Genomic DNA, 27,049 nt, shown 5'->3' on the forward strand with positions numbered 1-27,049 from the left:
TTTTTATTAAATATTTCTAGAAGAAACCAAGTCTATAGGAATGGAATACCCAAGCCTGGGAGATAAACTTGTTGAAGATGGCTGTATTCATATCATTTCACTGGGTTCCAAAGCACTGATGATACAAGTCTGGGCAGACTTGAACACTGGAGCATTCATATTTCGGTATGGTGTGTTAGTAAAAAACAATCTTGTGAACATGTGTATTGTTACTTTCAGTAGCAGCTTGCAGGGAATGCTGGTGTAGACTAGAGAACCAATTTCTGTAGTAGAGTCATCATGCACGCTAATGGCAACATCAAGTTTATTGCCTACAGATCTACAGGATTAATTGCTTAAAATGTTAGTGTCTGGTCTTGCATGTTTCATGTAGTCATATATAAATAATTGCCCAAAGCAAGATGCAAGATCAGTCATAAGCATAATATAATGCAAGGTAGCAGTTCAAGTATTAATGGAATGGCCCAATAAATGTGTGAAGATAAGCAAAAGCTGTTGTAGCTGTAGGTTTTCACACCTTAGGTGTGAAAATTGTTGTTACTTAATACCACGGCAATCTCGGTTTTAATCATCTGAATGTGTTTTAGGTCTAATCTCATAAATAATGTATCCTTAAAATGGGTCTAAAGCTGCAAATTTAGAACCCTTTATGGCGTTCAAAGCACATGTATTTTTTCAATGAACAATGTAATTTCTATGTAAACCAGAGATAATATTCTTACCTTAAATGTAAGCAGATTCATCCGAACAAGTTAAATAAGTTGAAACTGTAAAGTGAAGATTTTCCTAGCTGATGTTGACCATTCTAAACATAGCATTGTGATGAAAAAAAAATGTGTGAAAGTTTAAAGAATGCAGTCTCAAAGTAACTGAGGCCAAAAAAATTGCAGATTTGGGACTTAAGATGCAAATTTGAAAACAAACACACACTTGTTTTTCCTTTTTTTGTTTTGTTTTCATAGTATGTGCATGGATCCAAATGATGAGATGAAAGCTGGTCTGCTGGCACAGGCTGAATCTCCAGAGAATGTTTTCCTTACGGGCAGGTGGCAGCATTTGGCAATAACGTATCTGCAGCAGCCAGAAGGCAAGAAAAATATCCATGGAAAGCTGTCGCTGTGGGTTTCTGGTCAGAGGTAAAGTATCCATTAGCTGCACTTAAATATTTATCTTCTTAAAAAGATGTTCTCTGGTAGGAAAACATCTGTACTATTCTGGTGCAAGCTAAAGTAATGGTTGAGTATTCTTCTGGGGGTAGGAGAGTGGTGTCTTACACTGCTAGGAATTCCCTAGAAATATCCAGAATGGTCTTGATTGCTCTGAGAACCTTCAGTTCATACTGTGGACCAATGTAGACATCAGTGGTCTTCTTCATCATGAATAAGTGAAAGACTTAAGTACTACACAGTTTTGTGTAAGATCCGAAAAAAGCTATGGCATGAAATTAGCAGTAGGCATAAAGTTGAGAATCTAAATTAAGGAGGTATATTTCAGGTACTGGCAACGTTGTTGAGAGTAGGAATGAATAGAAGATGGAGAGAAGGTAGTCATTTTGCTCCACTGAGAGTAATGGAGCAGGGAGTTGTTAAAAAACCCAAACTTTCAGACAAGATCTGAACTGACAGTGGAAGTATTACTTTTTCCTCTAAAAACTTAAGGTCCATGCTCCTAAATGAGATAACTGATGCTAGGTTGGGTAGGCCTGCATCTGCGTGAAATACTGGTTAGAGAAAAAGGAATTTATTAAAGATCACAGTTTTTATCATTTCTTCCTAAACTTCAAACTACTGTGAAGACTTTCTTTATGTCCCAAATATGAAACGGGTGGTCAAAATTCTATGTTGTAAACAGTTGGATGTAACACAAAAAATCTTTACTATTCCTCTAATAACATTGCTTGTTTTCTGACCAAATTCTAAAGACATTCCCAAACCTATAACTATGAAAAAAGCTCTTGCACAGGTTTTTCTTCCTGCAGTTAAACCTGGAATTGTGAAGTATAATGTTTGTTTCACTTGGTTCTTGAAACTACACAGAGTTAATATTTATATTTTAATTTCCTCTGCCCCATTGTTCGGTCTATGCATGCTGACAGGCAGCAATGTCCAAATATGGAGATACAGAGGAAACTAAAAATACTACAATGTCCTGCTCATGTGCAGTTAATGAGGCCACTCTATATATAGAGTTAGTTGCCAGTTTGCTAATGGTTGGGCTCTTCCAGAAAGCTTCAGATAACCTTTACGGTCCGATAGGTCTGTTTATGTAAATGCATATAAGGTTAATTGGATGCTTTCTGAAAGCACCAGGCTTATTGCCTGTGGCTGTACAACACACTAACTCTGACAGTGTTCCCTGGTATAAGCAAATCCTCAACTCAGTATCTTCCAGCATATGTGAACCACAGTTTTCATGATGTGCATTAGCATACTCAAAGGCCTTTGAATTTTCAAGAATTTCTACCATTCCTAAAAAATCCTGATATTTTAGAAGTGTGCGTAGTGTTGTGTACAGTTTCTTCTTTGAGGTCAGAGGGAAGGAGGAAAGAATTTCAGATCTAGGAAGTCTTGACTGTATGGCAGCTCTAGCTGGGGCTCTGTTCCTCTTTCTGTGCAGTGTTTGAATACATTCATCATCATGTAATTTAGAAGCTGAAGATGGCTTTAGTAATTTAATGTTAATAACAGCATGGCTTCTCATCTGCTAAATATTGCAATCTATTTTAAGCCTAAACTGTATACCTTAGCCATTTTGATCACTTCTTAATATTTAAACTTGTTTCTTTATATGTGTTTTTAGGAAATGTGATATTAATTTAGATTATGCACTACCAAGAAAATCAAGCTTATCCTCTGACAGTAATAAAACATTTTGTATGATTGGCCACTGTACATCATCTCAAGAAGAATTGCTTCGATTGTCGGGTGGATGGGATCTTGGAAATCTGCTTCTTTTTAATGGTACTTTTGTATGCTTTTTGTTTGAATAAGCCTTTCCTGCTCCTCCTCCAAGATTTTTTTTCTTTAACATGCCAAGCTTTTAGAGTAAAAACAACAATCCATTCTTTACCAGCATAATGTATCAGAGAGAAAGTAGGCAAATGTTTCAGTATTGGGTACTGCCTAATCTGTCCTTCTGCCACTATTGTCTTGCTTTCTTTTTTGCCATAATTGGTAATTCCAGATACTTTAGTGTTTCTTTAAATTTCTTTAAATAATACCTTGGGGTAGGGGATGGAGAGATGGTGGTACTTGCTCTGTTTGTTTTCTTAAAGCACACAGGCTCTCCCAGATGGAAAATTGATTTCACTTACTTGCTTCTAAGCTACTAGTTTCAAATTACTTAAAGCATATTAAAAAGTAAACAAAATCTGAGTTGAGCATGCTTATTCCTGAAACTGCTGATGTTGTTTTGGGCTTTTCTAAGATATATAATTCTCCTTCCTCTTTGGAAAGTTTTGTCCAGAACTTCTGGGTGTTTGCTTAGTGATGAAGGCTGGAACCCTGCTGGTTGCCATCTGGCATTTCTTCATGTGCAGTGGCTCGGCCGGGACTACTGTGAAATCAGTTTGCCAGGGTGTGTGGGGCATGCAAATGTCGTGTGGGTGGATGTAGTGTATTTGTGTAGGCCACAGGTGAGATGCTTGTAATAAATGTTAGCTCCACCTGGTGAATCTATGTAATCTGATTGCTGTGTGCCTACAGCCAGCAAAACTGATGTATCCAGAGAGCACTGGATTGATTACTATACAGTTGTCATGAATGCCTCTTCTGAATTTGTGTTCTCACAAACAGATGACCTGAGATGTGCTGTCCAGAAAGGGGAGGGAGGTTCACTTGGCCTTCTACTTCCTACATAATTTTAATTTTTTCCTCCCTGTTAGTTCTAGTGAGCTTTTATTGTTGCTACATCCTCGGTCATTCTACTTGACTCTCCATGATGTTGTAGCATGTTGTTGCCATTGTCTTACTATGCTTTCAAAACTTCAAGGAGGCTGGGATAGATGACTTTTCAATTTAAAAAAGTGTAATTGATTATTCAGAACTGTTGGTCTTCAGTTCACGCAGGTCATTTTCCTGGCTTGGTTTCAGTTGCCTTTACCACTGACTTGATCTGGCCTGTGATGTGTCAGAAGTCACTGATCTACAGTAGCTAATAGGAAGCATTGGACTGTACTGACTGTTCTTCTTCAGCAGGGTCTACAAAAGACAGCCAGAGATCTTCCTTGTAAAATCTCTGATGCAGCCAATGTATTAATTTTGTTTTATTGAGTATTAAAGAGATAACAGCTTCTTTCCTGGATTTCAGGTGCAAAGATTGGACCGGAAGAAGCATTTTACTTGTACACATGTGGGCCAGACTTCACATCTGTAATGCCTTGTAAATATGGCAAAACATTGACTGATTGCTCTAAGTATATAAGTAAAGAGATCCTACAGTGTGAACAAATTAAGGAGCTCTTCATGGCAAAAAAGGAAGTGGATGTTGGGCCTTTAATTGTAAGTTTCTACTTAAAAGCTGTTCTTAATCTCTTAAAACTGATAAAGAAGCTGGGAGCACATTTCCTGCTGTCTCCCAAAGTGCTTCACTTTCTCAAAGCAGGCAGGAGCAAATCCGGTTCTCGTTAAAATCACTGCAGGGTTCTTCCCACTTATTTCAATGGGAGTTGAACTCCACACAGGGTGGCCACTTCATCTTGCTTTAAGTTGAATTCTGACAACTTCTAGATGTTCTAGTTTCTACAATACTGCATATTTGATCTATCAGATAAGTAAGCACCTCTAGATGCCCTAGGATGAATATATAGCTCTTCTCTCCCTTCTGTTAAGGTAGCCAAGGACAGCTTAATTAAACTTTTAACATTAAAACTGAGAGGAGAGAGAAGGCTTTATCTGGCTTTAACAGGAAGCAAAAGACTTCATCCCAATTCTTTTGAGGGTTTTGGGGGGAGTAAGTTTGCATCAAGTTTGGCTGAAAAGTCATTTTCTAGCTGGCAGATCTTAGCTCTTCTCATTTTTCCTGCCTGAAGCAGCCATGCCAGATGCAGGTGTAAGTACAGGTACATTAGAAAGAGAATAAAATAAAACTTTCCTATCAGTGGAGCCTACTATATTTGGGAAATTGTCTTCATGCACTGGTAATTCCTGCTGTATGAATTGTTTCCACTAGAGGGATTCTTCTGATCTTGTTCTACAGCTCTGTAGCTGTAGGCAAAGGGTCATTCTGTCTGGATGTGATCCTTTTAAACAATGGTACTAAATTTTGAGTATGTTAAGAAGGAATTAATGGAATAAATAAAGAGCCTAACAAATCAGTCATGCAACTTTTAAGCTTATTTTACCTTACAAAACACCAAGAAACTAGAGAGAAGAACCATGTGCTCAAGTAATGAATTTTGCATAGAATGCAAGTGCCTTAAATATAATTATTTCTGTATTTTAAATAACCTCCCAAATATGACCATTTTACATTTTCTGTGAGCATGAGACAGTTACTTTCCATAGGAGCTTTGGTTTTGATCTAAGTCTTCATCAGTAATGAAACTTCTTCCATTGAGATCCTTTTATGGTATAGCTAATTAAAGAATGGAGTTAAACAAAAAATTGGAGAAATTTGGAAAAAAAAATAACAGGAAACTTTCTACTTTCTAAAGTAGTGACTCCAGAGGGAAGCAATTTGCCCAATACCTCTGTATGCTCATTTTCTTTTAAATTTTTCAGTAACTTTGTGTTATTGCAAAATAATTTCAATTCTTCGGGTGATGAGGGGTATCCTTGGGGGATATTTAGTGCTTTCTTAACTTTCTGTGCTATTGTGTACACTTGTGAAATTGAGGAATCCTGTTGCTTTTTAGTGCACATGCATCTACAAGAAACTTGGGTGTGCTAATGGTAGAGTAGAAATGAGCTGCCAAAGTTGCTGCTACTTGCTGTTAGGTGGCTTTTGTGTGTGGCTTTCTGTGTTTTGGGGTGTTTGTGGGTGGTTGGTTGTTGGTTGGTTTATTTTTTTAACTTAGAAAAAAAACTTAAACTTCTCTTGTTTCAGGAGAGTCTTGCTGTTGTTTATACTACATGCTGCCCTGGCCAGTACACCATATATGAACCTGTTATTAGACTGAAAGGCCAGGTGAAAACTGTACCTTCTCAGAGACCTTTCAGTTTGAAAGAAGTTCAGAGCAATGCGCTGGACTCTCATCACCTGAAAACACTTCAGCCTGTTGAATATAAAACTCTTCAGGGTATACTACATGAAATTGGAGGAACTGGTGCATTTGTTTTCCTCTTCGCTAGGGTAAGGGGGCTGGAGGAGGGGGGTGCATGTGTGTGTTCTCCCATATGAAATTTTCTTTGGATCTTGAGTAGAAAATCACATGCTCTAGCTGCCTTGCCTTAGTCTGCATGGGATTTCTTCTTATTTAAAGAAAATTTGTTGAAAATACCTGTGGCATAACACAGGCTGTGTCATGCTGGTTATCTTAGATTGGAAACTTAATTATAATTCTACTATGTAACTTTTTTATAATATTGCAGTATGTAAAATATGGTGTTACGTTCTGATGTAGAGAAGGGGTGTCTTATTGTCAAAAGATTATTTTTAGGAGTTTTGTAGAACTGATCAGAATTTTGGTCTCTGATTTTTAAAGGCACTTAAATTCATTGTGTATCTTTAACACTTTAAACGCAGGATACTCACAGTGCAAGTATGAATACGTGTAAGACTAGAAAGTGTGCAGAGATTTAATTTTATCTAAGAAATAGTGGGAGTTTTTTCAGATAATTGTTCAGCCACTTTCAAAGGCTTATCCTCTTAAGCAAAATTGTAATTTCAAAAACATTAAGGCTACGGGGCTTACTACTTAACTGTGACCTTCATGTGCAGGCTAATATTTGTGCTAGGAGTTTCTGAAGTACTACTACAGTTAATTCAAAGTTTTAATGTGGGCCTAAAACTTGTTTGTTTTGTATGCCTTTGGTAGTGGTAGTGTTCTGAAAGGTGTGGGGAGAGTAACCAATGCATGTTAGACTAGAGACAGTCGGGTGTTTGGACTTCTGGTTATGAAGATACTGCCTGCAGTAATTTTAACAGTGATAGTGAAATCTGAGGAGAAAATAATTATTCATGTTATTGTATTATATAAATTTATGCTAAGCATGTGCTACATATCCTGCTGTGGACTCTATTTGCATCAGTAAAGCAAGCAACAATAGATCAGCTGTCAGACAATACATGTTTATAACTAAGTACAGCAGAATTAACGGGTACATAGCAAGGGAACCTATAGAAAAACTGAAATTCTAATCATGTGACATTTCCTTCTTGTGCATTTTTGGTAGAATTGCTATTTGCTCTTTGGATTCAATAATCACAGGAAGCAGAGTGAAGAATGGTCCATGGTCTTCATCTAGCAAATTGCTTGTCTCTTTATGGAGAAAATAAAACTCAAATGTTTGATGCTTCCAGATAGAGATAGTCTAGAGCTTCAGAAACCTTAACTTAAATCTTTCCTTAAATGTTTAGGAAACATTTTTCCAGGGCAAACAACAGAATTTGTTCTTATTAGTGGCTTATGTATTTAATGACTTTGTGACTTTGTAGCACAGCAAGAATAAATTGGTGCCTTCTACTTAAATTTTATTTAAAAGGGATTTTTTTTCTTTAAAATGGATTCTAGTAATAGGACTTTTATTTTCTTAGCAGATCATCATTTACCATTACTTCAGATATATCTTCAGATATATCTGAATGTATTTACATAGGCAAAAAGGAAGGTAAGGTACATAACCTCAAAATCTTTAAAACAGATTTAATCCAGAAGTTATGAATTAAGACTGCAACAAGGCATTTTTAAGACTTTCTTTCAAATATTTCTCATTTAAACTATTTTATTTGCCTTTTTTCAGGTTGTAGAGATTAGCAACTGTGAAGACACTCAAGCTTTAGCACTACAACTTATACTATCTTTAACAAAATACAATCAACAGAGGATACAGGAGATGGACAATTGTAATGGTTATTCTATGATTCATCGAGTGTTGATCAAGCCAAAATGCATTGTTGGATTTTGCATGTTGAAGGTAGTGCTCTTTAAACCTGATATTTTGTTTAATATTAGCACAAATTGAGAAACTTCTCTGTGATTTTAATTCTACATTTGAAGATCTCTTCACAAAGGTGGAACAGTGATTTGGAGCAGGTTTTGTCTGGGAGTGTCTTGCCTTGAAAGAGAACAGAAAGTGTTGAAAGACCCTGATTTCAGAGGAGAAGGTGGGGGTCAGGAAAAGTAACTTTGTTTCTCTGAAAGCAATGATCTTTAAACACATAAGCAATTAATAAAAATACTGGAGTCTTACAAGAATGAAGCCTCTTAAATGCCTCTGGTGGCGTTACTAAACTCAGTAACTATTCTTAGAGTTGACCAGATAGACATACGCCTTCCCTATGAGGAGTTTGATGCCTCCTTAAAGACTTTTTTGATAAATTGGGTAGGACAACTGTACTGCTGATGCTTATGACATTCAAAAGAATTTTCCCTCTCTTTAAGACCCTCCTTGAGGGATGCTGCAGTGATGAGATTCTCTATATAAATGAAAATGGACAATTCATGCTTGATGCAGATTCTACTGCAGTTATCCAAGATGTTCAACTGTTAGAAAAGCTGCTGCTTGACTGGAAGATATGGTCTAAAGCAAAGGTAATTACTTTCATTTTGGAAAGATTTTAAGTATAAAAGTCAATATTAAAAAAAGTGATGACAATATTATGAGGTCTGAAATGAATTTCTCCAGTTAGATGTCAGCAAGTACTGAAAATTTCTAAAATTGATAGTCTTTGTTTTCCTCTGAATAGCTGGTAGTAATATCAAGCTCCCATTATCAACAATGCAGGTAGCCTAGTGTATTAAATTCTGTAAATGCAGTTTATGTAAATGTATTAATTTTATAGGGAAACTTAATACTGAGGAAGACCTGCTTCCCTCTGGAGTTAAACTGTTGAAAATAACCATCCGATGTTAATATAGCAAAGCGTATACAAAACTAGTTTTAAACAAGTAGTAATTTTTTTTTGTAGCTTAATCATTAAAATATGCTTAATTTTGTCTGAGCATAGCTTTTCTGATAGTTTCTAGTTCTGACTGGACCATTTGCTGTCATTTAGCCTTTTTCTTAGGTGCAAAACTAACTTTACTTGGTTATGTTCCTAAACTGTTTGGGTTTTTTTTATTCTCAGTGTGTAGACTCAGAAATATATTTTTGAAGCCATGTTCTTGTTTTTTGTTTTTCAGCAAGGTGTTTGGGAAACACTATTAGCTGCTCTAGAAATCCTTATTAGAGGAAACCATCACCAACAGATGTTTAACATTAAACAGCTATTGAAAGCTCAAGTGGTACATCACTTCCTGTTAACTTGTCAGGTTCTGCAGGTAATTCCACTCTGAAATCCTACTTTGTGCTTGGCAAATACTCAGTTTTGCTTGGCGGGGGCGGAAATGGGGAAGGAGACTAAATGCTATAGAAAAAACTGCTTCAGTAGACTCTGTCCTCTGGGCTTCTAGACCCCTTTCATCTTCTTCAATAAGCATTGTTACTGTAAACTGTTTACAACTGCTGTTGCTGTAAACTATAGTTCCCTACTGGGTGCTCTATTACTGCTTGACAGAAGGGGCAAGAGATTTTAACCATCTGCTGCTATCTGAAAACCTCAGCACTAGGCTACTTACGTAATCCATACATGAGTAGGAGCTGAAATGAACCGTGCCCCTTTTATAAAGGGCGTCTGAGATGTCTCTTACTAGTTCAAGTCTTCACTACTGAAAAACATAGATACTGTGCAGGAAGCAGAAACTGTCTAACCTGTATCTCAGCAGAGCAAATACAGCAACTGGCCTGTAGCGCTTGGTCTGAGCAGTCCCTTCAGCATTTTGATCCAGTAGTAGCTTCCTCTGTGGCATGGAGATAGCTGTTCTAAAAAGGACTTTGGTAGACACTTTGATAGACACTTCTTAGGAATGGGATTTTGAAATGGTTTCCTGCTTATAGTATGTATGTTTGTGAAAATATATATTGTAATCCCCTATTTTCTGTCTTACATTCTTCTTTATTCTGAGTTTCTCCCTCTAACACATGAAATGCATTTATTGTTTTTCCCTGTCTTTGATTTTTTTTTTTAAATGTCTTTTAATCATTTTCAGTGCTGTAAATTTTGAATTCTTCATTTTTATGTGATATTCCCTACTTTGGAACTTGTTAGTGGTATAGTTAACTTTTAAAATTATATATTAATGCAAATGCCTAGATATAGAATGTTGTATAGTATTTTCCCTGTCTTTTGTACATGAGTACAAACACTAATATTCATTCCTACTGGGAAAAAGTTAATTTCTTAGTTTAAAAAAAAACTACTCAACGATGATTTGGCAATTCTTTGGGAAATGATGGAAGGGAAGATTAAACTATATAAATCAGTCTCTTAGAAAACCTCACTTAACTTCATTTAGTCTTTTCATACAGCAGTCTCAGTTAAGGTGCTTGGGTACCGAAAAAAGAGGTGAAATTTAAAGAAGTTAGAAATGAGTTAGTCAGCATGCTTACATTGGTGAGGTTTCCCACAAGTTCATCTTGAAGTCCTGTTCGTTGTTCGGTTAATAGATTATTTTTTTGTCGAATAGCCATTGTCAAACTATATAGAATGCTCGATCAAGCAGAAATTATAATTACCAATGAAATATCAAATGTGTATGTTTATAGAAATGGCTATTGAAAATACAGAAGACCCAGTGTGGCACTGTTCAGAAAGTTCATAATTTGTTTGAAGTGTTAGTATTGGTGACTATATTAATAGTTCTTGAGGACTTGACTATATTAATAGTTCTTGAGGACTTGACTATATTAATAGTTCTTGAGGACTTGACTATATTAATAGTCTTGAGGACTTGAGTAACATTGAGTAGGTACAGTAGCTCTTCTCAAAGTAAAGAATGCAAGCTTTATTACTTAAGCTTTTTTCTGTCTGTTCTGCAACAGCATGATGATCTAAAAAAAAAAAGAATTAAAAATAGAATTAAAAAAAGAATTAAAAATACAAATACCTTAGAGTTGTACTGTTCTTCCTTTCTAGGAGCATAAAGAAGGGCACCTTGCATCCCTGCCTCGGGAGGTTTGCCGGTCATTTGTGAAAATAATTGAAGAAGTACTTGGATCTCCCCCAGACCTGGAATTGCTGACACTGGTCTTCAATTTCCTCTTAGCAGTTCACCCTCCCACTAATACATATGTTTGTCACAATCCTACCAACTTCTACTTTTCCCTGCACATAGGTAGATATGTCACATCTAACTAGAAATAAACTGTAGAATAAAAATCTAGTAATAAATTAATATCTAAAAAAACCCCTCTCTTTCACTCTTAGAAATTACTATTCTGTGAATGTATTCTTTGATTTTTATATTGTATTAACTATATATAAAAATTATTGAACTGTTGTGACTTAATAAAGTAGTAGTTTACTGTATTGAGAGACATTATTGCTAGGCATATTTGGAGAGCTTTCTTCTGTCTACAGCCATAGATAATCTCTTTAGTTATGTCTTTAAAGTTCCATGCTGCTAAATAGAATGCATAACATTAGCTGCTTGTATGGACACATTTGCCTGTGGACAAACCTTAGAGAAAAATATCTAACTTACATATAAATGAAGCTTCTTCAGAAACGTGTACAAGGGCCTGTCTCCATCTCTACTTTCTTGCTGCCTGTAACTGAATTCCTAGAAAAATAAAAGGCCCAAGGAGCACTTCTAGCAAATGACAAGTTGCACTACAAGATGGCATTGGCAGGCACCACCAGTGCACTGCGTACAAGTTACTGAGAATGCCTGCGTGCTTTGAGGGGTGCAGATCTAGGACAACAGCTGTCTTTAATATATCTGTACTAGATGATCACTTTTGCTAAATGAGTGATACAAGCTTTAAAAAGTCTTTCTTATTCTTTTGAAAAATTAGAAACTAGTAGATGTATAGTTCATGCTTTAATATTAGCATTGTACAACTTAGCCACAACTTATGTAAACATGAAAAGTGTCATCCAAGATTAATTTTTTTTTGCACATGTTTGTATACCTCCAGTTTTAGTAATTGAGTAAGAATAGAATGTACTTTTTAATACTCTGAAGCCTTATTTAGATGAACCTGTTTGAGAACAGTTGCCTGTTTTTGACATGGTAAAAAGTCAAAGTTATTACTGCTTGTATGCCTGCATGGGCCATTTTTAAATATAGTTAGTTGAGAACATGATATTTTCAGTGTTCTGAAGAAATTTTACAGATATATAACCTAAACAAAAAATTGTTCTCAAATGCTTTTTCTTAGATGCTTGTGAATTGAGCACTTCTTGTTAGCCTCCAGTGATCAGCTTGAAATGTAACCTGAATACTATGAATCTAAATATATCAAGAATGCAAACTTTAAAATCTTTTATGTAACTTTTCCCCTTTTCTTTCTAGATGGCAAAATTTTTCAGGAGAAAGTTGAATCACTTATGTACCTGAGAAATTCCAGCAGTGGTGGGAAGTCAATAGACAGCACCGCATTTGTGATTACAACTCCAACTGGATTCGCAGCTTTACCACTGGAAGGTAAAACAGTGATGGAAAAACAAGGGCATTAAGACACAGTCCCTTGGCAGATGGCTAGAGTGCCTTAAAGTGTTACTGTCCCACTGATATTTCTCATAAAGCTCCCCCTGACCCTTGGAGCTTGATGCCTGAACAGCAGAGTAAGGAGGATTGAATTGAACATGCTGCCTAAACTGCTCTTCATGGTCAAGTTGAGGCAAATTGCCACATTGATGGCTCAAGCAGCGAAGTGAACCAGATAGCTGAACAATTTCATCTGTTAAACAGACCTGCTAGAGATGTATGAGAATGTCTTAACCAGGCAATAATTGAAATAGTGAGCCATAAGCAGCTATCCTATCTGTGCAAAAAAGTTGATACTTTTCTTTATTTGTGCATGATTCTTAACATCCTTCTAAACATAGTATTAAAGTATTGGCATTTAGTTATACTGCAGGTATATATACTGTTCCTACATGACAGAAGATAGGAAAGTATGTCTTATAAAGAACAACTCGTATACCTTTTTTATGTATATTAAAAATTAAGTTTTCTAGAAACAGTCTCATTATATAGCATGCTGAACAACTTGAGGTCTGTAAAGATAACTGCTTTAATCGGTTTTGAATTCCTGTGCTTTAGATGCTGAAATAGTGTGAAGTTATTAGCTCAAGCTGGTAACTTTTTCACTTGGTGTGCTGTGAATGTGACGGTTTTTTGCTTCATTATTGAATTATATTTTTAGTCATACTTCTTACACAGATTTGCATAGGCAATCAACAAATATCACCTATAATACAAAAGCTAAAACATATAAATTATGCCTAAGCCTTTACTTAAGCTCGTTGACAATGAGAAAGACAATGTATTTTTACACAGAATTTCTAAGCAAGTTTGCCAATATGTACAAAGTAGGAGTGGAAACAAGTGATAGCAATGAAGTTAGAGATTGCAGTATGTTTCAGATCATTATTTTTCATTTTACGTATCCTTTAGATGTGTGACTTGCTAAATATATGGCTGTGTAATAGTTTACTATCTGTACTTGATCAGCCAAATCTGAGCTATGCCAGGTGTTGAATCAGTTATGCCACATAAAATGAGCCTGGGTCATCACTGTGTTAAATGTACGTGGAGTGTAACAATAAGGAAAAAGCTTGTTTCTGGTATAAGAGGAATGCTAAAGGTATCCTTATTTCTCTAGAGAAAGCTTTCAAGGCTAGTGTGCAGCAGAAGATAAGCTCTCAGGCACCTAAAAGACTTTGCAAAAGCTTACCGGCATCTCTGAACTCCTCACCTCAAGTTCATCGAAAAAGGCTAACTGAAAGAATGGGAAGGAGTATTGATGACCTGCAGATTATCGAGAAGCATGACTACATTGATCTCCAGGGTAAAACTGGTTTTGTAGGAAGTTCTGAAACCATAAAGAGAGTACAAGAAGAACTCTTCCTTAGCAGTTGTGAGTCTGCAAAAACGGTTTGTGACTCAGAGTTAACATCTGCTGAAACATTTGAAGATATTGCAAAAGAAGAGTTATCTGAAAACACATTTGAGAATAAAGAAGCAGATACAGATCTGAAATGTAATGAAGGTGGTGCTGCTGCAGCTGAGCCCTCGCTACGTCGTCCAGACAATTTGAAAGGGCTGCCTTCATTTCAGAGGAGTCAGAGTAATTTTGCAGGTTTGGGCTTAGCATTTTCTGTTCATGGAGGATCATCAGCTATTGCTCGCTGGCCAAGCTTTGCTGACAAGAATATACTTCCTGAAGACTGGGAGGGTCTTGCTTTTTCTTCAGCTAATGAGAACACTCAAAAACCATCTGAAAGCCCTGAGGACAGGTAAGTAGAGAAGCAAAATAATAAATTAGCAGTAGCTCACTATATGAACTTTAATTTCACAGTCCTTGGTCTTGATTACTGTTCTACAAAAATTGGAAGCCTGAAAATTAAGGGAATGTTTTCAATAGCTGCCGTAAACCAGTTCATTAAGCTTTTAGTCTACAGAATTGCATTGGTTCAATTTTTGCATTATTTACATAGTTAACTTTAAAAATCAGGAATTTTGCTCTCTACAGTAGGTTTGTGAATTTAATGCTAGCTCAAAAAAAAAAAATCTCAAGTAGTAGTTCAGGTCAGATTATCCTTTTTGCTATCTGCCATCCCAAATAAGTGTTAATGAAGGAGTACTGGAGAAATGTTTGCCAGTTTTCTTCTTCTTCCTGCTTCCCAAGAGTAGCTAACAAGTATGCATTTTATTTTTAGTGCTTCCTGTTGTAGACAAACTGTGATAAAACATATTTCTATGTTTTCAGATGTACAGAAGACTGGCTTGTTCTTATCTGTTGTGGATTATATGACCTCTTGCGTGGAGTTCTCCTAATCCTACCAGATATCATGCTAGAAGATGTGATGGACAAACTTATCCAACCTGATTATCTTATAGTTCTTGTGAACCACCCTTCTCCTCTCATACAACAAGGAGTCATTAAAGTAGGCCTATATAAAATGCTTTCAGCTAAAACATTGTGAGCTAGAGTAGTTAACATGTTGGAAGCATGAAGCTCTGTTAATATTTTTTTATTTTGCATTCTTCAGTTTTCTAGACTTCCGATTTTTAATGTATGTTTCCACCCCCACCAATTCTAAAAAAAAGAAAAACAACACAAACATAGAATCTTTCAATAGATAAATACAGCCTGTAAAATAAGCCAGAGGCTTTAAGACCATATGCTGGCATTATTGATGTTAATGGAAGCAACAATGCAGAAAGTCAGTGACTTTCTCTTCAACTTTAAACACACAATGCATTTTCATTTAATTGCATTAAATTAAGGTGCAAGCAAAGTTTTGACCTCTAACACTGTTGACTTTCAGTTATTCTGGAGACTCATCCACACATCTGTGGTCTGAGCATGGACTTGAGGCTTCAAAATATTTTCAGAGATTTTTGTAGTATTGACAAGGACCATGTTCCTGGATGGTAGCATTGTGTAGATGAAAAGCTTTGAGTAGATTTGTGTTTTAATTTGAAGAATAAGATTATATGGTTTTAACAAAATGATCCAAAAAATCATGCATGCACTTGCAGACACACTGATGTGCAGGATTTAACAAGTATTAAAAGTTTTAATGTATTTATGTATGCATTCTGTAACTGTTGTGTTTGTGATTTCATCTCTCCCAAACTTGACTAAAAACCTAAGAATCTTCAGATTAAAAGGATTAAGTCAGCTACTGATTGTAACAAGGGCAGTGCAGATTGCAGTTGAAATAGTGCAATCGATGTTTTAAATCTGTAATTTTAAAAATTATTTCCAACTGTTCAAATCACAGACAAGAACTTAACTTTCAAGGGAGTTATACTATATGTTTAAATCTTACATCATTATTATGCATTTATTTTTAGTTGTTGGATGCATATTTCAACAGAGCAAGGAGGGAGCAGAAAGAGAAATTCTTAAAGAATCGTGGCTTCTCCTTGCTTGCCAACCAGCTGTACCATCACCAGGGCACTCAGGAAGTTGTGGAGTGCTTTTTGGAAATGCTCTTTGGCCGCTCTGTTGGCTTGGATGAAGAGTAAGTAAAGCTTTGCCTTTAATCCATGTTAACATGATTGTTTAAGAGAATCAGTAATCATGAAGAGTTCCTTCAAAACTGTTTTGAAATGTTTTGCTTGTAGTTTTAAATGTATTAAGCTTCTTATGACTACTGTATGGCTCTTTAGCTGTTTATAAGCAACTTCATCTTATGGGTGCTGTCATCTGGGATCTTCTAAACCCTCACCCCTTCTGAAGGCCTCAGAGGCCTTTGCGCTTCAAATGTCCTGTAATGAGTTCAACTCTTCCTATTCTTTCTGATCCTACATGAAACTCTAATTTACATCCTCAGAAGTTTTTAGTAGTCACTAGACTTCTCTGCTGGGTCTTAGTAGGTGGTTAAGGGAAAAAGCTTGATGCCAGTGCTGCTTCCTGGACTTGACCCTGAATTTAAATACCTATTTCCTTTAGCGAAAATCCCACAGGTACAGTTTCCTTGAACCAAAGAGCCACCTCATATTAACAGGAAAGGAGATTACCTTTAAGCAGACAATTATCTAAGTAAATGGTATTTTTTTAGAATTAGTCTGACCACTTAATGATTGTGCAGGGAGAACATGCATCTCAGTATAGTCAGCAGTGCAAAAAACTCCTCAGTTACTGCCTCTGCAGGATTTATGGCCAAATTACCTCTGCTGGTTGGCCTGATCTTCATACACGCTCCCATCCTACCTCCCTCAAAAAATATTCCTGTTTAACTGCAAGAGTTAAACCTGGCTCCTTAACTAGACCCGAAGAGAACTGTTATTTCCTCAGGATTGATTATGGGGCTGGAAAGGTAGTTCTAATGACTCAAGTTTTTAGGGTTGTGTGTTGTCAGGTAATGGGCTGATAACCTTAGAATAGGGATCCAATTTCCTCATGCACAAGTAATACAGGATCTGAAGCACAGTTCTGAATTCTACAGTCACAATAAGCCAGAAGTTGACGAACTGAATTAAACTTCAGCAGTAATGGATCTAGGATATCAAACCTGCTGTCAGTATATTATATTGGTGCCAAGCTGTATCTGGTTTCTTGATAGTGTCTGTGCCACATGTAATTCTTCTTACTGGAAAGATGATGCATCGGGTTATTTTTCTACAAAGATTAAGAAACCCCTCTGTTTTCATGAAATCTATATGGTAGGCAGTTGTAGTTAGCTGAGGCTTCAGATATACTTTTTAGGCTCTTCGCTCTGAAGGGTTTTATTTTGCTCTTATTTCATTTAGTAGACAGGCATTGTTACTGCAATGAAATGGAGGAAACTGCCATCTATATCCTTACCAAAATACTGGCAAAGATTGGTGTTCCAGTTGCGTGTACTAGTTGCATATACCAGGTTGCTAGTTTAAGGATGTCACTCACTTATATTTATTTTAATAGATTTGATCTGGAAGATGTGAAGAATGTCGGACTCTTTCAAAAGTGGTGTGTCATTCCTGTTCTGGGTCTTATAGAGAACTCTCTGTATGATAACGTTCTGCTGCATAACTGCTTCTGTCTCCTGCTGCAAATCATAAATTCCTGCTCAAAAGTTGCAGACCTACTGCTTGATAATGGTTTGCTCTACGTGTTGTGTAACACACTGGCTGCTCTCAATGGACTGGAAACAAAGTGAGTATCATATCATTGCTATAAAGTAGTCCAGATACTACAACCTTAAGTCTAGCAAAAATTGCTGTATTGTATTTGTTCAGCTTCCTAAAGTGATCAGAGAGCTTGTATAAAAGTAATACTGGTTTTGAGGTTTTCAGCTTCAGTTATACTTGTAAGTGAAAGTTAAGTGTTTAGATACTCAATTCTAACAATGGAATATGAAATGTTCTTATAACATCTTAAACTTTCAAGTGAAATGACATTTTAAAATGCAAGTTTGACACACTGTGTGCACTTGGAAGCCTTTCCTAATAAAACTCACCTGAACAGTAAGATAAAGGCCCAGGAGATGGTAGCATTCTACTGTATCCATAGCCAATGTTAAAACTTCGGGAAAAGTCTCTCCTGTGTTCCCTGTGATTTAATATTTGACATTTTGAGTAACTTAAATGACTTCATTAATTATAAACATTGTGTACTTTAAGAAGTTTATACAGTGAAGGAAGGAGAGGTGGGGTGTTGTTAATTTATTTCATTAGTTTGTATCCTGAAGAAGCAGACAGATTTCCTTCTTATCCTAGCATAGTTTTTTCTGCATGGCTACAAATTTAGGTATTATCCTGAATTTTTTTTCTGAGAAATTCAGGATTTCAGACCTGTCCTTTAACTTAGAAATCCAGTAATAATACATCGTTGCTTTTCCAATAAAACTTTGTTACAATCGTAATGTTAGAATGTCTCAAAGATTTGCAGGCTCCCAATATGCAAAAGTTAACACTAAAGAAGTGTCTGATTACAATTTTCTAGCCTTCAGCAGTAACATTTTTATATGAAATGCAAGAAAGTATTAGGTATAGTTGACAAAAATAGCAAGGGGAGTAGTAATGGGTCTTGTTATGGGTTACGATCTACTAGAATTGTCATGTTTCTGGTAACTACAACTTTGTTTGCAGCATTCCCTTGAATGACTACAAGTTACTTGCATGCGATATACAACAGCTGCTGGTAGCAGTTGCAATTCATGCCTGCAGCTCCTCAGGTTCTCAATATTTTCGTGTTATTGAAGACCTCATTGTGCTGCTGGGTCATCTTCAAAATAGTAAAAATGCAAGGATGCAAAGTAAGTTATCTGCTTATTTCTGGGTCATGGGACTGGATAAGTAAATCCCTTTCCCGTTAATTTGTTTAAATTAATATTCCTGCTGAGGGAGAAGGGGGAGTTTTCTGGTGGTGGATCTTCTTTTTCTTCTAAGTGGTTCTCAAAGTAGTAATTTTCCTCAGGAGCCTGCCTTGTGGTAAAGAATTGTGTACTGCTAATCTGAACCAATGGTGACTGGACAAGTGCTTTAAGGATATTTAAGTGGAGATGTTCTATACAGTTTCATTTACTTTATTTCAGAGTAATCAATTTCAATAGCTTTTGCATGAGAACTCACCTGTGTGTTGCCTGTATCTGTAGAATAGTGAGGTCACTTTCTATGTGACTGGAATCGAGAGTTTTACAGCTCTTGACACATTTTGTGTTCTTTTACTTTTTACAAGGATTTGGTAAAAATTCTTAGATATGTAAAGAATGTCATATGTTCTTTGTATGCTTCTCTCTGTAGATATGGCAGTTGTTCTGCAGTTAAGAGTTCTTCAAGCAGCTATTGAATTAATAAAAACTACAGCAAACCAAGATGCTCAGGAGCAGACTGGTTCAGTCCCGTCACCATCTGCACAGCATCGGGCAATGTTTCAGAAGCGTAAGGGCATAGCTGGTGAGTAGCAAAAGCAAAGTATTCTTGTATTTTCTTCTGGATGTACTTTCAAACTCTAATTTCAGTAACACAACAAGTGAGTTGGATTTGCTTGGCTTTTTCTGTGGATTTGCTTTAAGTCAAATATGTATATTTTTGGAATAGTATAGCCTGTACCCATTTTGAACTTGTGGGGTTTTTATATTATGAGGAGGGAGAGGGGAACAAAGATGAAACTTTGGTCACCTTATTCTCACTCCAGTATCTAAAAACATCTTTAGTAAGCAATTTGTGAATTGAAAACAATCCCAAAAGACGGTAAAATCTGGCTTAAATTAATTCATAGTGTTTTTAATAGCCATCTTCACAGTAAGAAAATACCAAAGTAAAGTTAGTGCTTGTAATTTTAACACAGCTGTGATGTGCAGATTGCATTGTTGCACAGTTTTTAATTAGTGATCATCCTGAAATAGATGCCTAAATTTCCCTCTCAAATTTATAGATAAGAACATGAGATTCCTAGGTTCCACTGTGGTTGTGCTTGTCAAATATTTGTTCTAGGTTTAGCAGTGATATTTTCCCTTTATTTGATAGATGGTGAATCGCTCTGTAAAGGTTTTGGAATCTTCTGGCTGGAAACTGAATTTGTATATCTCTCATAAATGAAGCTGCATTTAAGAGATTCTGTAGAAGATATAGCTTAAAAACCTGATATTTATTTGAGTTTTCTTAAAATAATAAAAAAAACCCCAACAAAACAAACCACTATTATTCCTTGTTTATTATGGTCAGCTTTCAAGGACCCTCTCCATCAGCCTAGTAAACATAGTGAAAATGTTCTTGTATTGGAGAATCTGTTAAGGCACTCAAGATAAAAGAAATAAAATAAAATAGTTCTTTCCAGAAGTAGTAGATACAATCAAGGCCCACCAGTTCAAGAAAATTTTAAGGAATGTTCTTATAAGTTAGAAATAGTACTTCTTTCAAAATTAGGTATAGGCAATAAATATGGTACAAAATGTGCTTTATAGCTGTTAATATAAATGGCTCCTCATTTTTGCTGATAAAGCTACTTTTTTATATGCAATAATTCTTCGTTGTATCATTGATTTTTAATCCTTTATTATAGTTCTACAGTAAAAACAAGAATAAATAACTTTTTCAGAATCTGCTTTACACAAAAATATGCAAGCTGTACAATAAGTCTGATCTTGAGACTAACTCATTTCATATCACTTGAATTTTATGTATTTGTTTTCAAATAGAAAAGCTTTTAAAAAAAGATAAAAACACTCAAGTGACACCTATGTTCCCTTCAATATTAATGTATTTCAAATGCTTTGTTTCCTTAAGTGATGTGAACTGTTTGGATTAAAATGGCTGCTGAGTGATTAATTTTTTGTGCATTTTAGTAGGATGCTATTAATGCTTTTCTACTTAAAGGCTCCAGAAAGTTTTCACTTGCTCAGTCTGATGCTCTGCTGATGAAAATGCGTTCACTAGCAAGTGAGGAATTCAACATGATGATGCAGCGGAGAATGAGCCAAGAAAATCCTATCCAAGCCACTGAGGCTGAGTTTGTACAAAGGTTACAGAGGCTGACTGTTCTGGCTGTTAACAGACTCATTTATTTAGGTAGGGTTTCTTTTTGTTCGCTTCTGTTTTGACAGAGCCAATGCAGTGCTACTTGAAAAATGGGTTCTTGCTTTTGGAGAGTTGAAGTATTTGAGAGGAAAGTGGTACCACTGAAGCTAGTTTAATGGATTTAAACGTAAAACGTCATTCTCTGTTATTTGTCTCACGGTATTATGTAACTGACAATCTGGATACAGTTTTTATCTGAATGAACTGAACAAGTTATTCTAATTTTACATTAGTCCATTCATGTGTTAACTGCCTGAACTATTACCTGAAGATTTAACTCTGCCAAAGGGAGCATCTGCTCTCTTAAAATGCATCAGTTTGCATGTTTCTATGAAATGGCTACATTTATTAGCAAGGCTTGATGACTTTTGGGGTTCAAATTTCACAGAAGTAAGAGAAAGAGTTTAGCACTTGGGACAAATTATTGAATAGCTCTGTGATCAACTGTAAATGCTGAGTAAACTGTTTCATAAGGGAATTGAAATAAGGAATAGGCTTTTATATTTAAAATTAATAAAAGTGTGGTTAAGTGTAGTGATAAAAGTAATAGTTGATGTAATGCCAACTAAAGGATCATAGGATTTTCTTGCTTGACTTAGTACTGATCAATATGTGCCTTTTAAATTTTAAGCATCTACTGAAGAGTGGCTTGATGTATTGGGGATAACAGAAACCACAAGTCAAAGCAGACTTTCAGCAGCCCAGCTGGAAGTTCCTGAAGAGGAAAGCCAGCAAGAACTGCCTAGCAGAACAAATCCTTTTCTTAAAGAAATGTTCAAAATGTTGGTGGAAGGAGTCAAAGTATCCATTGTAAGTAATTTACATGTTGTCCAGATTAAAGTATATTTCATATTCCTTTATGAGGAGCTTTTTATGCATAAGGTGTTCTGTCCATAAATGCTTTCCTTACTGCCTCTCTCGATTAAGCTGTGGTATTAAAAACATGGATCAGCTTCCCAGTTATTCTGCAGTTGAAAAATAATAAATGCATCTGCTCTGATTTTTATCTTAACATGTAGCAAAGCTCTTCTTCTTGAACAAGCACACAAAGGTTAAATAGATTTCTATATAATCCACAATTTTGCTTTTTCTTGTAAACCTTAATGTTTAAGTTGACTGGAGCCTATAAAACAAGATCTGCTGTACATCCACGGATGATGGAGAGTTTGAGCAATTTGTGTCTATAATATATTTAGAGTTGCTGATGTAATTGGAGGAAACAGGAACTTTCTTTTTTCAATTGTTGCCAAAGGGCTGAGAGTTTTCTTTTCTAGCATACCGGTGTTAGCTTGTCAACCTTTCCAAGGTGATCAGATTTTACTTGGGTAATTTGAAATGGTGTTATTGGAAAACTTAACTTATTGCTTCTTGCCTTTTTATTTCTCTTAAGCTGTCTTCATAAAAAGTAGCTCAATCTAATTTTCTTTGTTAGGTCTGTTATCTTGCCATCATGCCATGCTTGTAGTACTTTTCAAAGATGGCAGGTTTATTGTTGTGAGCACATGCACCTCAGTCCAATGCCTGGTTTCTAATCTTTTGAGGTAATCTATTCAGAAACTGGTGATTAACCCAGAATGGCTATTCACTAAAATAAGTAAACAAAAAACCCTTTGATTTTTTTTTTTTAACCTTTAACATCACAATTCTCACTTCTTGGATTGCTGTATAGTTCCTCTAACTGAATATCCAATTCAGCTAGGAGTTGCATTCCTAATTTTGGCAGATTGAGAGAAAAATGCTTATTTTATTAGAATGAATAAGCTCTTTCATTTTTAGTAGAATGGCTTTTAACCCACAATAATAATCAGTAAACTAAAATTAAACACTGTTTTGGTAGAGAAATCTTTATTGCCTTACATTTTCATCATATTAACTGTGCTTTGTAATGTGAAAAACTTGATAAAAGAAAGCCCTAACACTGTAATATCAGAAAATTATCTCTTTTCCTTAGGGCACAAGCAGAATGAACACACCAAAGCAACAGTGGAAGAGGATCCTCTTGTCATGTAAGGACACATTCCGCACACAACTTGGCAGGCTTCTTGTGCACAACCTGTCTCCAACAAGGCCACTGCAAGACAGAAAGCAGGCTTTGGAGATGGTACATGAAGTAAACCATCAAGAGATTATGCGTGACTGTCTTAGCCCAACTTTGCAAGTAAGCTCAAGATTGTTTGTAAAACCTGTATTCAATTTTTTTGTTAAGATTTTAGCATTATTTAAAACAGTATGTGGCTAAAGCTGTTCACTGTTGGTTTAGCAATATTTAGTGTAATGACAAAGTAATGTCATACAAAATGCCTGTGTGTATTTCTGCAATTGCTATATTATCCTGAGGGTAGATGGTTTTGTAAGAGGCAAGATAGGATTACATCTTGTATTTTGACTTTGTAACACATCAAACATCACACATCCTGTGTAGTGCAAAAACAAAAGGTGCTGCTAGTTTTAACATTTTACTGTGGGTGCTTGAAGTTAAGGTACCCTGAAAAATCAGATTGAGAGAATTACCCTTGCCTTGGATGTCTAACTACAGACTTCCTGAAACTTGCAGGAACTGATTGCCACTAGGTTTTTAAGAGGCAGTCAGTCCTCAATCAAAGCCGTGCTCTCTTTTCTTATTTAGCCTTTATTAACTCTGGAATTGTGTATTCTATTTCTTAACTCAAGTAGCTGAATGGTTTCTCCCTGCTTTTCTGGGTTTCTCAGGAAAAAGCTTTTTTGATTCTACTCTGTTAGTGCAAGCTTGAGAGAAAGCAATTTCTTAGAGTCATGGTCAGGATTCAGGTAGGAATGTTGCTGTTGAAATCTTCAGGAGCTACAAGAATGAAATAAATGATGTAAGATAAGCACAGTTTGACTCACTGTATACTAAGGAGAGAAAATATGTATTAGATGAACCTATGAACATTTCTGCTCACGTATACATTATTCAATTAAGCTAACACCTTCACTGGTAAGAGAAGAGCTGATATATTAGCAATGGTTTCTTTGGGGAAGTGTCATGTTGAGTGCGTTTATGGCCTGTGTCTGCTTAACTTCATTATCTGTCAGCTCTAATTTGGTTAATCAAACAAGGTGTAGCATTCTTGGCATGCAAAATTAGGAGTCTCTGGCATGTATTTCCTGAATTATAAACAAGGCTGCAGGATCTGAGTATTTGGAAAAGTAACTTAGCTTTCCTGTAAGCCATTTGAGAAGTCACAAGATGCTGGGGAAGTTTTGTCATGTGGAGGGTTAAATTCAGCATGTTCTTTCTAGTTTTATAAGAATTTTACTCCAAATGTTAAAGCAGCCATTTTCTTTAAGTCACAGAAAATTTAGTAGAAGAAACCTGTCCAGGCTGATTAGAAAAGGGAATAAAGTTGAAGGAAAAAACTGCTCAGTGTTTATTGTGGAAATGAGAATGACCATATATCTCTTTTCCCCTCTTATTTTCTTTTCATCTTTTAGCATGGACCTAAATTAGTGCTCTATTTATATGAATTAATGCACAATCACAGTGATGAAATGACCAAAGAACAACAAAGAACAGCAGGAGACTTTGTGAATACTTTAAAATGTTGTGGCTATAAATGCATTCCCCTGAGCCCACGGCCAAAACCAGATCTAATAAAAGCTTTGAAAGAGGTTTGTGAATAAAAACTTTACTTCAAAAACTGGTTATATTTGAGACAACTATCTATTATACTGGAGTCAGAATTTTACTGCAGAAAGCTATTTTGTTTGCTTGGTGTATGGCTTATGCTTTTGGGGATTCTCTTTGTGTTCTGAATATTTCTGTTACAGTAAGCTCACATGTTAACGTTTCTTGGTTAGGCATATTACTTACCCCAGAAAAAGTGAGAGCTCATAAGTTACTAGTATCTCTCACTGGCAGGGAAAACATAATTTTTATGGCTCCTTGCAAAAAAATAACATATTTAAATATAATAAAACTGCAATAACTGAAACGAAGTCATGATGGTTTTAAATGCTGTGAAGATACCAGTTGAGGGAAGACTAACAAAAACTGTTCTTTAAATTGGCATACCCTTTAGCCTCTCCTTCCTTATTTTTTCCATCTGAAAAACAAAAAGTAATGTATAAAACTTCCATTCAGGATCAGAAGAAATACGAGATGGAAGAAGGTGTAAATAAAGCTGCCTGGGAGAAGACAATGGCTAATAATCGGCAAAAGTAAGTGCCTTCTGAAAGGAGCTGCAAGAACTCTGTAAGAATGTTCTCTGTTCAACACACCCCATTGCAAAGTTGCCTTTATGATTATTTCAGATATTTTTTCACATTAACAGCACTGCTACATTTCAGGTTTTGTTTTACTGTTATAAAACAGTATACAGGTATTACAGGTATATGCATTTTGATAGGTTGTATAATAAATGGCATTGTGTGAACTTCAGAATACTAAGTTATTTTTTGCATATCTGGCACTCTACCCTTAGTTTTACAGCTGTTATCTGTCCAGTCACCTCTCTTGTTGCTGTGATCTGTGCAATTTAAGGCAAATGTCCCTGCAACTAACCCTGATTTTTCAATGTATAAAATATCATCGTATTCAGTATTTGACCACTTTTGTGAGCTACAGACACTGCTACCAATTGGAGTAATGTAAATTTAGGTAGCTTGTGGTAGATTAAGGGTTCTTTCCATTAATTTAAATTTCAGGCTCTGCCATAAAAATCAAATGTGAGATGCACACACAACATACTTCAATGCAGGCAACTCTAGTAGCTGTAAAGGTCAGTTTAGTCAAGTCTGTCTCAATAAGCAAAAAGACTTTATGTTGAATAACTTAAAGATTTCAGCAGTGGTAAATTACTGTTCCTAAAATTTTTATTGTAATGAGTATACGATAATTAATGAAGCATGCTAATATCTGCTGATCTTCTGATTGTCTTGTCTTTGGCCGCGAGTTACAGCTTTTTTGAAGGCTCAGAAGCAGAAGGTGTTCATGAATCTTGTGAAAATCTTGTAGTCTAAGTGACTTTGTGTCTGCTGTAACAAGAACTATGGATATCTACTGCCAAACTGATTGTATTTTGCAAGTGGTTTTGGTGTCTTCCCTTTTCAGTGTGTTTATCTGACGTTTTAAAACACAACTCTTTCCTCAGTCTCTTTCAACGTCTGGATACAAAATCTAAAGACATTTCTAAAATAGCTGGAGACATCACACAAGCTGTGTCTCTGTCACAAGGAATGGAGAGGAAGAAAGTAATCCAGCACATCAGAGGGATGTATAAGGCAGAGTTAAGTGCCAGCAGACATTGGCAGGAGCTTGTTCAGCAGCTTACCCACGATCGGTAAGTTGTTCTCACATCTCAGTGGAAAAGTGAGAGAGAGAGACTCAGTGCCTGACGTGCTTTTCATTTTACTTAGAGGCACATGAAATGTTGTTGATATAAAAATTAGAATTACTTACTTTGCTAGTCATCTGATGGTTAGAGACTTGTAAAATACTTGATTTATTCTCCTGGTTTTTTTGTAGGATGAATAGCCTGGTAATATTTGTGTGCCATTTAGACAGATTTTTTTGTCAGATACGTTTTGCTGTGCCTAATACAATGTTTTAATATCTTGCATTACATTGATGGAGTAACAAAATATTTTTTGCGTAATGTTATTCACATTAGCATCCAGATACTGTGTTTGCTAATCTGCATAGAGCAAAAGATGTTAAGTTGTGACTAGAAACCAAGTGAGTATTTTTTTCTACTGCAGAACTAGTATTATATCATGTTTGCAGCAGCTGAGTCTTCAAAATATAGTATTGGGTGCATTGTATTGCTGTCTTCATCAGAATTAGTAACTTCAAGAGCAGTCTTAGAGTAGCTCAAGAATAGTCGGTCAGTGGGGTAGCTCATGAAAATAAACTATAGAATTCACTCT

General features: G+C 35.9%; 1 protein-coding gene across 2 annotated transcripts in view; it reads left to right on the forward strand.

Annotated features, from left to right (window-relative positions):
* LYST (lysosomal trafficking regulator) overlaps positions 1–27,049 on the forward strand; it is a 68,075-nt gene that overhangs the window by 20,609 nt on the left and 20,417 nt on the right. For both annotated transcript variants that reach the window (XM_014951007.1, XM_014951008.1), the window contains exons 12-33: positions 21–165; positions 963–1,136; positions 2,800–2,960; positions 4,309–4,499; positions 6,046–6,291; positions 7,902–8,075; positions 8,543–8,692; positions 9,284–9,421; positions 11,116–11,314; positions 12,497–12,628; positions 13,812–14,445; positions 14,919–15,096; positions 16,013–16,182; positions 17,568–17,798; positions 18,734–18,900; positions 19,388–19,540; positions 20,963–21,154; positions 21,795–21,973; positions 23,115–23,321; positions 24,617–24,793; positions 25,266–25,342; positions 26,275–26,463. In XM_014951007.1, the coding sequence (XP_014806493.1) occupies positions 21–165; positions 963–1,136; positions 2,800–2,960; positions 4,309–4,499; positions 6,046–6,291; positions 7,902–8,075; positions 8,543–8,692; positions 9,284–9,421; positions 11,116–11,314; positions 12,497–12,628; positions 13,812–14,445; positions 14,919–15,096; positions 16,013–16,182; positions 17,568–17,798; positions 18,734–18,900; positions 19,388–19,540; positions 20,963–21,154; positions 21,795–21,973; positions 23,115–23,321; positions 24,617–24,793; positions 25,266–25,342; positions 26,275–26,463 (4,264 nt within the window). The remainder of the gene's footprint in view (positions 1–20; positions 166–962; positions 1,137–2,799; positions 2,961–4,308; positions 4,500–6,045; positions 6,292–7,901; positions 8,076–8,542; positions 8,693–9,283; positions 9,422–11,115; positions 11,315–12,496; positions 12,629–13,811; positions 14,446–14,918; positions 15,097–16,012; positions 16,183–17,567; positions 17,799–18,733; positions 18,901–19,387; positions 19,541–20,962; positions 21,155–21,794; positions 21,974–23,114; positions 23,322–24,616; positions 24,794–25,265; positions 25,343–26,274; positions 26,464–27,049) is intronic.

This window comes from Calidris pugnax, unplaced genomic scaffold, assembly GCF_001431845.1.
Source record: "Calidris pugnax isolate Ruff unplaced genomic scaffold, ASM143184v1 scaffold24, whole genome shotgun sequence".
Lineage (NCBI taxonomy): Eukaryota > Metazoa > Chordata > Aves > Charadriiformes > Scolopacidae > Calidris > Calidris pugnax.